The sequence below is a fragment of the Battus philenor genome, unplaced genomic scaffold (genome assembly GCF_028537555.1).
Source record: "Battus philenor isolate CCGP_79_NKW_IND1 unplaced genomic scaffold, ilBatPhil1.0.hap1 SCAF_13, whole genome shotgun sequence".
NCBI classification, from domain to species: domain Eukaryota; kingdom Metazoa; phylum Arthropoda; class Insecta; order Lepidoptera; family Papilionidae; genus Battus; species Battus philenor.
The window spans coordinates 15329587-15343590 of record NW_027181675.1 but is presented as its reverse complement, the minus strand read 5'-3'; the positions used below and the strand labels follow the sequence as shown (position 1 = coordinate 15343590).

Here is a 14004-nt window from a genome sequence, read left to right as displayed (position 1 = left end):
AGGTGTGGTGTTTGTCAAGGTCGGGCGCTGAAACTTGTACAAATATGTGATCAGCGGGTGGGACGCAGGTCAGTGTGTGTGTATTACCTTGGTAGTTGGTGGCCCCTTTCCTGAGCGCCTTGATGCCGAACAGCGGGCGGCCGTCGGCGTCGAGCGGGCCGGGCCCGTAGCTGGAGGTGATGGCGTCGATGGGCGCCGGCGTTGCGCGCGCCGGGCTGGCGGCGCGGTGCTTGGCCTTCTCACTCTCCGACTTCTTACCGCTGTACGTGCGGACGGATGTGGAGGTGACCTTCTTCAGATTTCTGTTGGTCACCCACGACGGCTTCTCGTCTTGCGGTTGTTTAGGAGATACTTTTTTTTCGACATCGTTCGTGGTTTTGGTTATGGTTTCTTTACATTTTTCGAACTTTGGCTCCTGTTGCATTGGATTTTCAAAATCAGGACTTCGACTTCTCGATTTTTTCGGACTCTGCGGCCGACGCTCCGGACTACCTTGCTTCTCGGGCGAAACAGACCTTCTTCCGTTGACGCGAATAGTTTCTTCATCTTTGGCCGTGGTCCGCTCTGTAACATTGGTGGTCATGGTTGTCGATGTTTGTATGGTGTCGGCCGCCTCGTGTTCTTCTACGACGCGCACAACGTCGGGACGGTCTATTTTTTTAGCGGCACGCTCTTGCTTTACGGGGCTGGCAGTAGAATGTGAAGGTATTTTTTTAGCTTTTAGAGATGAGCTTTTGACGTCTTCAGATTTGAGGCCTATTTTCTTCATGTAAGCCGTGGCATACTCGCTGAAACGATTGGATTTAGGTTTGGCTGCAGGCAGTTTTGCGGGGGACGTTGGTCTAGCCTTCTTGTCGGGACTTCCGGGACGCGTAGGACTTTTAGACGTAAGTGTAGATTTTTGTGCAGGTTTCGTTGGACTCTGTGGTCTCCTTTCGACAGTAATTTTAACGGATTCCTTGATGTGACCGTTGGCCAATGATTTAGAAAGTTCCATGGCTTGCGTTCGTTCGGGCGAAATGGTCTTAAGTCGAGGAGATTGTCTCTCGGGTGAAGGAGATTTTTGTTTTACTGAGCTTGTTTCAAATTCAGGAGATGGTTCTCTCTGCGGCGTGCGACGAGTAGCGGGTGAATGCATTCGCTGATGCGACTTAGATTCCCTCTCTGGTGACTTTTGAGGCGTAGATCTCGCCTGATGTTCAGGAGTGTGTGACCTCTGTTGCCTTTCAGGGGAAGATATTTTCCTGACAGTTGTGATGGTCTGCTTTGTTGTCTTTGTTGTGGACGAATATTCATTTTCTTGGTTCTTTTTCGCGATTCGGATTTGTGCTCTTATACGGCGCCTTTGCTCGTAGCCAACTACCTTTTCCAACTGTAACAGGCAAATGTATAATTGACCGTTGTATTTTTTTTAAAATATCAACAGCAAAGAAAATGATTTACTTTAGAAAGCGGTTCACGTAATTGTAAGAGATACGTATTTATTTTTATTTATTTACTCTTTATTACCAAGATAACAAGAAAAAAAAATATAATATATCTACAAGAAAATGTAACACACAACATATTGATAATAAACAAAGGTTAAATAATTTATACAGAGACGTTTCAATATGCGTCTTTATCGCTCGAAACGATTTCTACCAAATAAAATTTCGATAGAGATGAGACAAGAAAGCAAGGGAGGGAAGAGCTCTTGTTATTTTTTTTAAAAGCTGACTTCGACTTGGCGCATCTTATTGCCATTGCTAGTGTATTTCATAACCCGACAGCGACAACTGTGAAATATTTCTGAATAAATACAGTAAAATGAAGGACGGATATGGAGGGACAGGAATTAGGCCACGATGAGCTACGGAATTGGCAGAGAGCTGGTAGTATGATTTTGCTCACTCACCATTTGTTCCAGCAGGTCCAGGTCGAAGATATCTTCTATGCAGGGCTGGTGATGCTCGAGGCTGGTGCGCCGTGGCTCGCTGCTCACACTCGACCTCTCGATGCTCGTGCGCCTGAGCTCGACGCCGAACTTTCCGCTCCCTCGGCGGCTACTCACTTCTATTTCTTCAATAACTTTCGGCTCTTCTTTCAGTTGACTAGTTTTTGTTGGCCGTAAATATCCAGGAATTTTGGCTGGCGATTTCTCAGGATGCTCCTGACTTTTTTGGGGTGATTCAGGTCGTTCTGAAGTAGGATGTTTAGAAGTGACATGTTTAGTGGTTGTCGTTGTTATAGTTGTTTCAGTTTGGCTCTGCACAGGAGATTTGTTTCTTTGCACCTCGGGGGTTCTAAGCCTTGCAGGACTTCGTCGCTGTTTATCAATAACTTCATCTTTTGTTTCATGCATGTTATTTGGCTTCTTCGTAATATGTATATCTTGAGTTGTAGTTCTTACAAACTCGCTGTCATTGTCATTTAGAGCTGTTTTGGGCAGACTTTCGTCTAAAGATGGTTTTAAAATAGTTCTATCGGATTTAATAGTTTTCACGTTATCTTTGAATTTAGTTACTTTAGTATGAATAACATCTTTAGAAGATTGTTTATTAGACGCGATGTTTTCAAAAAGTGCTTTTGCCTTTTTTACCGCTTCGCTGCTGCGTAAAGATGTTACTTTTATTGGAGTCTTTTCATTTGGTTTGGGGCAAGAGATTTCTGATAAGGTATCCGGCGAGGGTTTTCTATGAACCGTTTCATCTCGAGGCTCCGACACTTTGTTATTCGTTGTATCTTTACAAGTTTCCGCAGCTTTTGTGTCCTCATCTGACTCATAATCGACGTCCTCGATAATCTTTCTCATGATCTTGTCATGCTCTTCTTTAATTTTTTTCTCCTTTTCCTCTACCTCATAAGACTCGCACAAAAATTGTTCAGCGGTTTTAACAAATTTGTTTACTTTGTCAGAAACGCTGAGCAGACAGTCGTCACTTCGCAAAGATTCGTCAACTTCGCTTAAATCTGGCCGTTCCACTTTATGAGATGTTTTTGATTTTGGAACCTTAATATTTTCTGCAGTTTCAACAAATAAGTGGGCTTTATCGTTGACACTTAGTTTTGTGTAATTATCTTGATATACGGTGTCCTTGTCATATTCATCTTTAATGTTGCGAGATGGACTTTTACTTTTGCTTGTATCACTTGGACCTTTGGCAAATTTGTTAACTTTCTCAGAAACTGAAAGTAAACATTCATCTGACTTAAGATTTTCTTCAACAAATTCGGAATGTGCTCTGTATCCTGTTTCTTTTGAGCGCATGGGGACACCTTGTGGCTTATGTACAGTTTGTATTTTGTTTGTAAACTTAGAAACTTTGTCATTGACAGTTAATAGGCAGTCATCAGATTCTACTGATGGGCTTTCTTGCGTTCGTTTTACAAATAACTCTTCGTCTTCACTGATTTCAACAATGTCATCGACAATGGATTCAGCTTCGTGGATGGTATGATGTGCTCTTTTATTAATATCGTCATCAGGTTCATTAACTTCATCGGGGAATCTGGGAGTACCCACATCGTCAGAGAAATTAATTGGAGTGGGACATATGCGGTCTGGTGAATTTTCTCTTGAAGATTTTGCTTGCTGAACATCAATAATAATATCATCATCATCAATTGATGTGTTTAAGGAAGTAGCAGATTTAGGTTTGCTTGGAAGCTTAGACTGAGGTTCTTTGCTTACTAATTTGCTGGTCTTAGAACTACTTGACACTTTACTGATTCTTGAAGTAGTAATGTCATTAACCTGTATTTCTGGCTTAGACTTGACTTTTTGTGGCGATAAAGGTTTTTTAGATTTAAGCGTAACTTCACTGTTTGTGCGCGTAACTTTAACATCAGAATCTTTTTTTGTTGAGATATCTTTCTGAAAACCTTTGGTTGCTGGTATCTTTCTAGTATCCAAATCAGACGTTTTACTGCCTATACTTTGACTCACTTTAGTAACAGACACTTTAGCCGTTGTAGTTTTAGAGGTATTTTGCTTTGTTACGCTGGTTATCTTCTTTATTTCGCTATTTACCGTTTTATCTAATTTGGTGGGTGACGGTTTTCTTGCTAATTGAGAAGGTACATGTTCTTTAGCCTTGACCATAAATGGTTTTTGTATTTGTGGTGATTTTGGCCTTTCTGTAGAAGTAAAAGCTTTCTTAGGAGAAGTGCTTCTAGGCTTACTTAAATTTTCCGGCGTCTCAGGTCGTGAATTAAACACATTAGTAATCTTTTTAGTTGGAGACACGTTTCGTGACGAAGGTTTGCTGGATACTTTTTGGTCTTTAGTTTTATCTGGTTTTGGTTTCTCTGTTCGTGTTCTATCATCTCTTGTTGATATCACACGTTTATGTATAGATTCTGCTACTTCGTTGGCATCAAGCGTTTCACTAGACTGCACATAATCAGTAACATTGTCGATATCACGTAAACAAGTAGTTGTCTTTACTGGACTATTGTCTCGGCTCGGAGCTCTTTCCTTTCGTTCAGGAGACAATTTTCTCAGCGATTTTTGAACTCTGTCTAAGACTTCTTGTTCTCTTTCCGACATGATAAGCTGAGTGGAATAATCAGAAATCTCATATTGCGGAACATGTGAAAGCTTTTCAAATTCTGTGTCTATGGATTTTGGAGTGTGTTGATCTTTTGGACGACTACTAACTGGATATTTTGAATAGGATGTTGATAATTTTTCACCTCTTTGTGGAAATTGATTTTCTTCTGTTTCCACAGTTATAAATTTATTTTCTTCTGTAGTTACTTTTGGTTTTAAGACAGATTTTCTATCTGGACTCTGAGGTATTGATTGCTTGTTCGGTACCGATTCTTTTGGTTTTTTATTGTCTACAAAAGAGTGAGTATCTGGTATTTGTGACATAGGTTTAGATTCGGAATCTATTTGTTTAGTGAATCGCGATGTCTGCCTAATGGACGAATTGGTCGGAGAATGCAAATTAATACGATTTGGTGCTGTTTTCTTCTCAGGTATTTTTGATGAAGGGGAGTAAAGATTAGCTGATGTTGATTTAGTTGGCGCTTCTGAAGTTTTAGGTTTTCTTTCAGAGTTTTGACTCACCGAAGTGTGTTTAGTTGTAGCATGTCCTTTTTTATTTATTTCTTTCTCAAAGACATTAGTAATTATATTTGTTTCTGACTCTTCTGTGACATTCTGTTCAGTATGCCGCACTGTGTCAGAAATTTTTGTTGGTGACGTGTCCCTAGAAGGACTTTTTAGCTGTTTCTCTTTTTCTAATTTATGTATGTCAGTGTCGTTCTTTGTTTTAGGTGTTAAGTCCTGTGTCAGAGTTTTTTGTGGTTCTTCTGTTTCAGTCTTCCTTGTCGGTAAAGAGTCATGTTCTATTGGTTTTTGAGGCTTATCTTTATCAATTTTCTTACTCGGCGAAAAATCACGTACTGTTGTTTTTAGTGGCTTTTCTGTATCAAATTTCTTTATTGGCGAAGAATCACGTACTGTTGTTTTTTGTGGCTTTTCTGTATCAAATTTCTTTATTGGTGAAGAATCACGTACTGTTGGTTTTTGTGGCTTTTCTGTATCAAGTTTCTTTATTGGTGAAGAATCACGTCCTGTTGTTTTTTGTGGCTTTTCTGTTTCAAATTTCTTTATTGGCGAAGAATCACGTACTGTTGTTTTTTGTGGCTTTTCTGTATCAAATTTCTTTATTGGCGAAGAATCACGTACTGTTGTTTTTTGTGGCTTTTCAGTATCAAATTTCTTTATTGGCGAAGAATCACGTACTGTTGTTTTTTGTGGCTTTTCTGTATCAAATTTCTTAATTGGCGAAGAATCACGTACTGTTGTTTTTTGTGGCTTTTCCGTATCAAATTTCTTAATTGGTGAAGAATCACGTACCGATGTTTTTTGTGGCTTTTCTGTATCGGTGTTCCATGTCGGTGAGGAATCTCGTTTTTGAGGCTTTTCGGTTTCCGCCCGCTTTGTGGGCGAAGAATCACGTGATATAATTTTACGTGGCTTTTCCATATCATTCTTTTTTGTCGGAGAAGTATCACGGGTCATAACTTTTTGTGGTTTCTCATCATCTGGTTGTTGTACCAGCAAACTGTTTGTCTTTGATGTTATATGTGATTTATTTGAAATTTTCTTTGTAGGAGACCTATCTCGGAGAGGTGATTTTGAAGCGTGATCATCTTCAATTTTTTTATCCGGTGAAATATCCCTGGAAGAGGTCTTTTGTCGCTTGTCCATGTCCAAGTTCTTTATAGGGGAAGGACTTCTAGGTGAAGGCGATTTTGCTTCCGTTTGTGATGAATCATCAGTAATTATTTTGTAATCTTTTGTGTCATGTTTATCGATTTTTTTAATGGTGTCTGTCGATGCCTCAGTTTTCGTTAATTGTTGGCGTTCTTGCAACAAAAAGTTAGAAATATTTACCTTCTCTTCAGTTGATCGCACAATAGATGTATTTCCACGAATAAGGAATTTTTCTGCTTCCGGGCTTGTTGCAGTTGTAGTGAAATCAGAAACTGTTTTGGGCGAGTGTACTATTGTTTCCTGAGTATCAGAAGTAGAAGCATCGTTCTCCATCATGCCAAGTATTTTTCGGCACCGTTCTTCATAAGTTTCGCGACGCTCGAGTGGTGGTTTTGGTTTAACCGTAGTGTTTTCTGATTTATTAGGATAATCTTTTTTAATGTCACTCTCCGGGAAATCTTTTTTTTCGAACGTGGGTGACACGACAAAGCTCGAGGGCGGTTGCTCAGTCGGCGAGGCAAAGATTTTGTCAGTTGTAGGTTTTTTTAGTGAACTTTTCCTTGGGAGGCTACTTTTGTTAGGCATAGAAACCTTTTGTGGCGAAGGAGATCTACAAGGTATTTTAGAGGGCGACGTTGGCCTGGTCACTTCAACCACATTTTTCTTAACATCTGTAATAATTTCGGTTGATTCGGTACTATCATCAAGGTCCGTGACTACGACATCCTCTCTTCGTGGTGAACTGAAGTACACGAAACCGCTCACAGAAGTTGTGGGAGAGCTCTGTCCAGTTGAAGGTTCATTTTCGGAAGATTTAAGTTGTCTAGTGGGGCTGCTAGAAGGAGTGACGAGTTTACGCGGACGTACTTTCGCTGTGGTATCTTGTTCATCAGTAATATGTGTGACTTTTTTGTTAGTTTCCTCTAATGTTTTTTCAATGTTTATAAAGTCAGCAGTTGTTTCGTATTTATTTTGCACTGACTGTGTCTTCGGCGGTGAAACGCTTTTTCTCAAAGGAAGCTTATTGGTTGCGTCTTTCATTGGTGATTTTGGCCTGACTAAATTTCTTTCAGTCATTTTTTCAAATTCTTCAGTCTCAGTTAAAGTTTTCGTTTGGGTTTTATCACTACGTCGTTGATTCTTGTCATAAGTTCCATATTTCGTCGGTGAAGGTTCCCTACTCAAATCATTCTTGACTGGATTTCTCACATCATTATCTTTAGGAATGTGGCTTTCCTTTTTCACATCTTTTAGACATTCGTCATATTTATTAGACAAATGATCAATGTTATCATTACTTCTGAATTCATATTCCGATACTTTATTTTCCGTAAAAGTTACCGAACTTCTGTTCGGAGACGGTGATCTTGCCTTCTTATTCAACGGCATTTTCGGTAGCGTATCTTCATCACGATTAAATTTAGGAGAAGAATCTTTCAAATTATTAGCCGGTTGACCATGCTCGTTAAAAGTTTTATTTGTAATATTCTTTTCTTCATGGCGAGAATACATTTTTGTCTCTTCGTCAATTAATTTATAATGATCTTCCTTTATTATTTTTGTCGCTTTAGTGTCACGCTTTCTTTCAAGTTTTTCTTCAGTAGTTTGATGAACCGTTGGCTTTCTATCACAGTCGGTTCGCGGCTTTCTCTCTGGACTTGTAGAAATTCTATCAGGCACTTGTTTCGGATATAGATCAGTTTGTTGCACTTGTGAATAAAGTTTCGCAGGGTGTTCTTTATCGGGACTCGTAGTTGGTCTATCAGTATGTGGCTTTTGTTTAGGAGAATACTGGACGTCATCGGGATTTTTGTGTGCGTTGGGATGTTGATAGTCTGTGCCGGGGCTAGGGCTCTGCCTGCTGTTAGGCGTACCTTCAACCGGAGAACTGTCGTTATATTGATTCTTCTCAGGCCTGTCAATTTCGTTCTGTGGTTTCTGGCCAGAAGGTAAAGAAGACGGATAATGTTTGCTTTCACTTGGCCTTGTAACGTTTTTTCTATCAGGACTAGGAGATAGTCGGGAGGGCGAATATTTCCTGTTATTTGGGGAACTCGACTGAGGATGTCCTTTTGATGGTTGAGTGCTTAATACAGGGTTTCTATCAGGATAGAATTCAACGTTGGATTGAACTGGCTTTCGAGTCGGGCTCGGATTTTGTCTTGGTGGTGATCTAGAAATGTTTGAGCGATCAGGTGAAAGTTTGCGCGGGTAATCAGTTACTGTATTTTGCATTACGTCGGTACGATCCGGACTAACACTAGATCTGGTCGGAGTATAAGCCTTGTGGGGACGTGAAGGGGAAGTGATTCTAGTTCTATCTGTTGGCTTATTTTCAGATTTTCTTTCAGGACTAGTGCGATATCTGGAATATGTGTCAGACGGTGTTTTTTCAGGACTTGCACTGGGTCTTGGGTGATAATCTTTTTGAATCTTTCTTTCGGGACTATATGGTCTTTTAGGCGATTTTGAACGAAGAGCGTTATCCTCCGAGCGCTTGTTTGTTTTAATTTCTGTAACGGAATGCGTCGAGTGAGTACTTGAATATCTTTCTGAGATGTTGCGATTTGGAGAAGAAATGTCTGTTTTTGTGGGACTTCCTTCGCGGCTTGTAGGCTTCCTGTAGGCTTTATCTGGACTTCCTCCACGACTTGTAGGCTTCCTGTAGGCTTTATCTGGACTTCCTCCACGACTTGATGGTTTTCTATAGTTCTTTTCGGGGCTAATACTACTTCTTAAGGATGAACTACTTGAAACAAAAGTTCTGCTTCCGGGAGATGAAGCTCTCGTTGATGGACGAGTTGGAGTATCCGATCTTAAAGTATTTGCCCAAGCTTGGTGAGAGGGGCTCCAGTCGGTGCTAATTTTTTTTTGTGTATAATCGGACTGGTACGTTGTTTGGTATCTATCAGTGCTAGTCTTGCGTTCGATGGTTTCTTCAACTACTTTATCGTTTTTAACCTGATGGATAATTTCCTTATTGTCATTTCTGTAATGCGTTTCATCTTTAATGTCATGGCGTCCAACGCGCTGGTCATCTTCCGTAGACAGAACTTTATGCCGATCAACTTCATCAACCTCGGTCACTATCCTGCGCTTGTTACTGCGGTGTTGGATTGTTTGCTCGAAATCATCTTTCTGGTTTATCAAATGATCCTGATTTCTTTTAAAATCATAGTCGTCTAGGATTCTTTGCTGATCTACGATGCCTTCAGTGTGATCATCAAACGAGCCCCGGATAATTTTCGATGAAGATTCTTTGACGCCCGAACGTTTTGAGGAAGAGGAGTATGATGATGTTTTGCTTTCGCTTTTGCTTTGTTCTGAATGATGTTCGGAGTGGCTGCTCTGCACCACCGGCGCTCGGAATTCGCGGCGAGTGCTGGTGACCCTTGTGCCGTCGGGCAGACGTCTTGTCTCTACTATAACTTTTGTGTTATCATCGGGATACTCAACCTTTCTGGAAACTAATTCTCCTTGTTCATCGCTGCTTCTCAAATTCTGCTCATAGTCATTCGTTCTTGTATTCCGTCTTGTAGTGATTTCCTCGTTGCGCTTGTTATCGAAAGCTTGCCGTGACCCGTCGTAATCATCGGGCGTATACGGCACAGCGTCGTGCGACGACGAGGTGATTTCTTGAAACTTCGAAGTGGAAGTGGAGGAGCTTGTGGTACTCGAAAAGTGAGCTCCGTCGTCGGACTTACGGACGACCTGCTCGTGGGCGGCGGTGTTGGACGAGCTCTCGTTTCTCTTGAGGCTGGTATTGCCGTCGTCGTATTCGGTGACAGCTCGCTTGTGGTGGTCGATCGCCGCAAACTGGCCTTTTCCACCTTCCACGTCGTATTTGCCCTCGATGTTCGCTTGGACGGTCTTGACGTGGGTGCGTCCGTCGTCCGTAGTCGTATTTTCGGATTCCACGTTCCAACCGGCGTTGGAAAGCTCCTTTAGATCTGAAACATGGTTGAAAGCCGTCAGATATTTGACATCGTTTGCCGCGCTGTGGTTACTGGTTAATAGGCGTTAGTGATGTTAGGGTTATGCCGGTGTAGACGTGCAGGAGCACCTTGGCCGTGGTACGCGAACTCCTTGGGCGGGGAGCCCGCATCGCGCACCTCCTTGCTCTTCATGGATTGGAAGCTTTGGTCCGCGAAAGACTTCACATGTCCCTGCGATGACGTGAACTCACAACCTGCCGAATTTGGGACAAGACTATTCTCGTAACTTTACACAACAGTAATTACAATCTTTATTGGGTAACATCGTTCGAAATTTAACTGCATAGTGTTTACAGAATACTTTCTTTAAAAATCTACTTTGCGATATTGAGATTTATAGATCAGTTACTGATAGCAAAATATCTTTACCACTGATTCCCGCATTTCTGATTTTCTCATAGTTCTTTATCGAAAACATCTTAGCATCTGCTACAATTAAGTCAAAAAAACTTTAAATTTGGAAGAGTTGTTTGAGTGGTGGCTAACCTTTAGAGTCGACTGTGGGCTCCGGTGAGTAAAGGTTGCGCAAACGCTCCTCCCGCAGACGGTACATGTGCGCTCGTATCTCTTTCTTCCGCGAGAAGTCTTGGGTCTGCTGCCACTGCGTCGGCGAAAAATATAAAGTTGCACAAAAAATGGTTATAATCGCCGACTCAGCGCACAGCGCTGGTTTAGTCTATCGCACAATGTAGGATCCTAAATTTCAATTAATGGAGTATAATTTTACCTACGATTTTTAAGAGAAGCATCGCTCTAACCAAAGCGTACAGATTGACTGTCAGTGACAAGTGCCGGTCGAGCCGTTGCCACTGCCAGTGTACTGCGCTGATGACTTTTACACTAACAATTTAAAATTTGAGCCCTACGTAACATTTTACTTCAGGAATGCATTCAAATACCGCAATTATTTATCATTGCAAGTTTTAGCTTCGCGAGGCAAGAGCAAGCTTTAAAAAGTTTAAGGATATTCAAGTACAATGTACACAAAAAACTGCGTGTGCAAATAAATATGTGAAAATAGAATGTAGAAACAAGAAATATGTTATTCTCACCATGCGCCGCAGCAGGTCCTCGTCTCGGATCAACGAAACGTCTCCTTCGGACATCCTGCGCATAAACACACGAGATTGTTACTGGAGGTAATGGTATGAAACATTGAATGATGAATAAACTACAAAACATTCTTATGAGTGCGCGAGCAAAACGTTATAATTTACTGTTGTGAAGCGACAACAAGAGGCAGTTCATCATCGTTACGGACGGATCCAAAGAGCGCTACAAATCACGTATCTTAAAAGCGCTTATGTCATCAGCGGCCGCCTGCATCGATCGCTATGAATGACACAAGCAAGTAACAGTAAACATGTTAAATCGAGAAATATTTTAGGCTCTTATTTCTTTTTTTGTTTCGATACAGTACATAAAACGGAGGAAAAAGCTGTGGAAAAGATTCCTTCGAATTTTAAATGGAAATTCGTGACATATTTATACATGCATTTGCATCACGTGGGGTATGAGAACTACCCCGGGCTCTTTATTTAAAATAAAGCATGTTCCCGCAGAGTGCGCGGCGATGCTATTATGCCGAGAAAAATTGCCGTGTGCATGCGCAACATCAGAGCAGTTCTACTAGCAGACGCTTTTCGTCGAGTGGTCAAAGTGATTATGAAAAAGATTTGATATTCTTCTACTCGGTTTCGACTCTGAAGGCGCGCTATTTATAAAACAACTGTATTGAATGGCCAGGTTATTAACAATATCCATTACGCCGATAAAAATAAGGAAAGTACAATGTTTGGGCCCCTCATGAGAAATTCAAAATGCAACTTTTGATCCCGGGCTAGATTAACGGAAAGCGAAGTGTTGGTAAGAAAAGAATAATTTTGCTGCAAAACTTACTCTAGATGTTTAGAAACAGAGCCCGTTCGACCTCCAGAGGTCAATAATTAAGACCGCCTTAGTGGCCTGGCAACCACTTACGTAAGAAAGTGGCACTTCAAGAAGAAGAAGTTCGAAAAACGAGCAGGCCAATGACTATCTAATTCTGTCACGTTTAGGTTACAGCAGCCATGACTCCCCCCTACCCCCGTCGGGGCACTCAGGAGTTGGGATGCTGAACGCTTATTGAGTGACAGCATAAGGTGAAGTATACTCTCGGAGACTCTTGTACCCAGACAGTCCACTAAAAGTCCGCCTAATTAACTCGAGTTCAAGGCCCAGAGGTATATGTTGAACACCTTCAGCACTCGGGCACTTAAGACTGGGTGAAGCTGTAAAGCCAGCGGTCAACGTGCAGCTGTCAGCGGCAAAAAAGCGCCATATGGCAGCACAGCGGCCCAGTGGCGCGCCTTGCCCCGGCGCGGCATATGGCGCGGCGGGCCGAGGTCGCGGCCATATACGGCGGCCGCCCGCCGCCCGCCGCCCTTGCTCCGGATGCCGCTCCGGGCGCTCCGCTACCGGCCCGAGCCGAGAGCGCCTAGGCTGCCTTCTCACATTTTTTCTCCGAATTATATATTTTAGAATCCATTTCGCTATAATTCCTGGTTGCTCAACGTATAAAGTATTGATTGGCTACGCTGATCTATTAGCACCATATTTATATTTTTTAACTAAATACCAAGTAGTATCATTTGCCATCGATGATGACGAGCTCCGAGAATTGCGTTCAGAAAGTACCATAGTTCCACCGGTGCGGTTGTTAAAACATTCAGTTTATTTTCTAATTTATATTAAAATTCAAACATTTATACACGACATAGCGTCGTACACAAGTGATCTCATCTGTGTGAGAGAAAAGTACTAACAGAGCTCTATTTGATACAAACTACAACTAGATACAGCTCCCTTAAAAGTAAATTATTCGATTATGATATTCATATATTTTTGGGTTACAGAGAGAGCTGTTCTGATAAAGCAAAAGATTCTCCCAGAAAATATGATGACACAGTAGATGTACATGCATATGACAAATACTGTTTTATGTTAAAGTTGTATATGTGCATAAGAATATTAAAAATAATGATGCACGAGATAAGCACTAGAAATAAAGAAAATCTTTTTTTAACGTTCCCCAGGTTTAAATGAATTTTTAAGTGTTAATAAGGCTTTGGAATGTGTTGCTCTAAGTCAGCGTTTCTTAACGTGATGCCCGCGCCCCACAGGGGGTACTTTGATTGTTAAGGGGGGCAATTCTGAAATGGACTCGACACGAGTTTCTTTTTCGCTTTAATATAAACAAATTATGTATGTTACATAAGGGGCATGACACAAAAAAGTTGGGAAATACAGATCTAACCGTTGTATAAAGATTATATTTGTGAAAGCGAACATAGAAATAAACAACTGATTTCGTGGTGGGCGTTTCGCATGTTAGGATGCGCTTGGAACCTTCGAAGTTGAAGATGTGATCTTAGTTCTTCTGCGAATATCCTCGTTTCTAATTCCATTTTGCAGTGAAACGAACGAAACATAGTTCCCTCCATCGCTTTTTGTGTGATAGCTATAATTGGTTCTTAATAATAATATGAATATATAAACAAACCAAAGGCGCGCACGACGGCTCCGCGCTCTGCGTCCCTACCCGTCATCGCATGCAATACAAATAGTGCCCGTGTTCTCATTGTGAAGTAACACAATCCTTTAAGACCGACACGCCTCGCGCGTGAGCGAGTTTAACTGTCACTGCTGACCCGTCACCTGCCGAAAACCAGTAACTGCGACTTGTGCGGGTGGGTGCTGTTTAAAGACACTTTATTCCTTGTTAACCTCATACTCATCACAATACATTTTCATTGATAA

At 41.4% G+C, this 14004-nt stretch overlaps 1 protein-coding gene across 5 annotated transcripts in view; it reads right to left on the bottom strand.

The window, feature by feature from the left end:
- Positions 1-14004, bottom strand: part of LOC137933136 (microtubule-associated protein futsch-like) — a 64837-nt gene that overhangs the window by 24735 nt on the left and 26098 nt on the right. For 4 of the 5 annotated variants that reach the window (XM_068776932.1, XM_068776931.1, XM_068776933.1 and 1 more), the window contains exons 2-6: positions 11259-11313; positions 10693-10807; positions 10275-10400; positions 1898-10161; positions 88-1372 (exon numbers count right to left, since the gene is read on the bottom strand). In XM_068776932.1, coding sequence (XP_068633033.1) covers positions 88-1372; positions 1898-10161; positions 10275-10400; positions 10693-10807; positions 11259-11312 — 9844 coding nt within the window. In that variant the 5' untranslated portion in view covers position 11313. The remainder of the gene's footprint in view (positions 1-87; positions 1373-1897; positions 10162-10274; positions 10401-10692; positions 10808-11258; positions 11314-14004) is intronic. The other variant, XM_068776934.1, reaches the window with a different exon arrangement.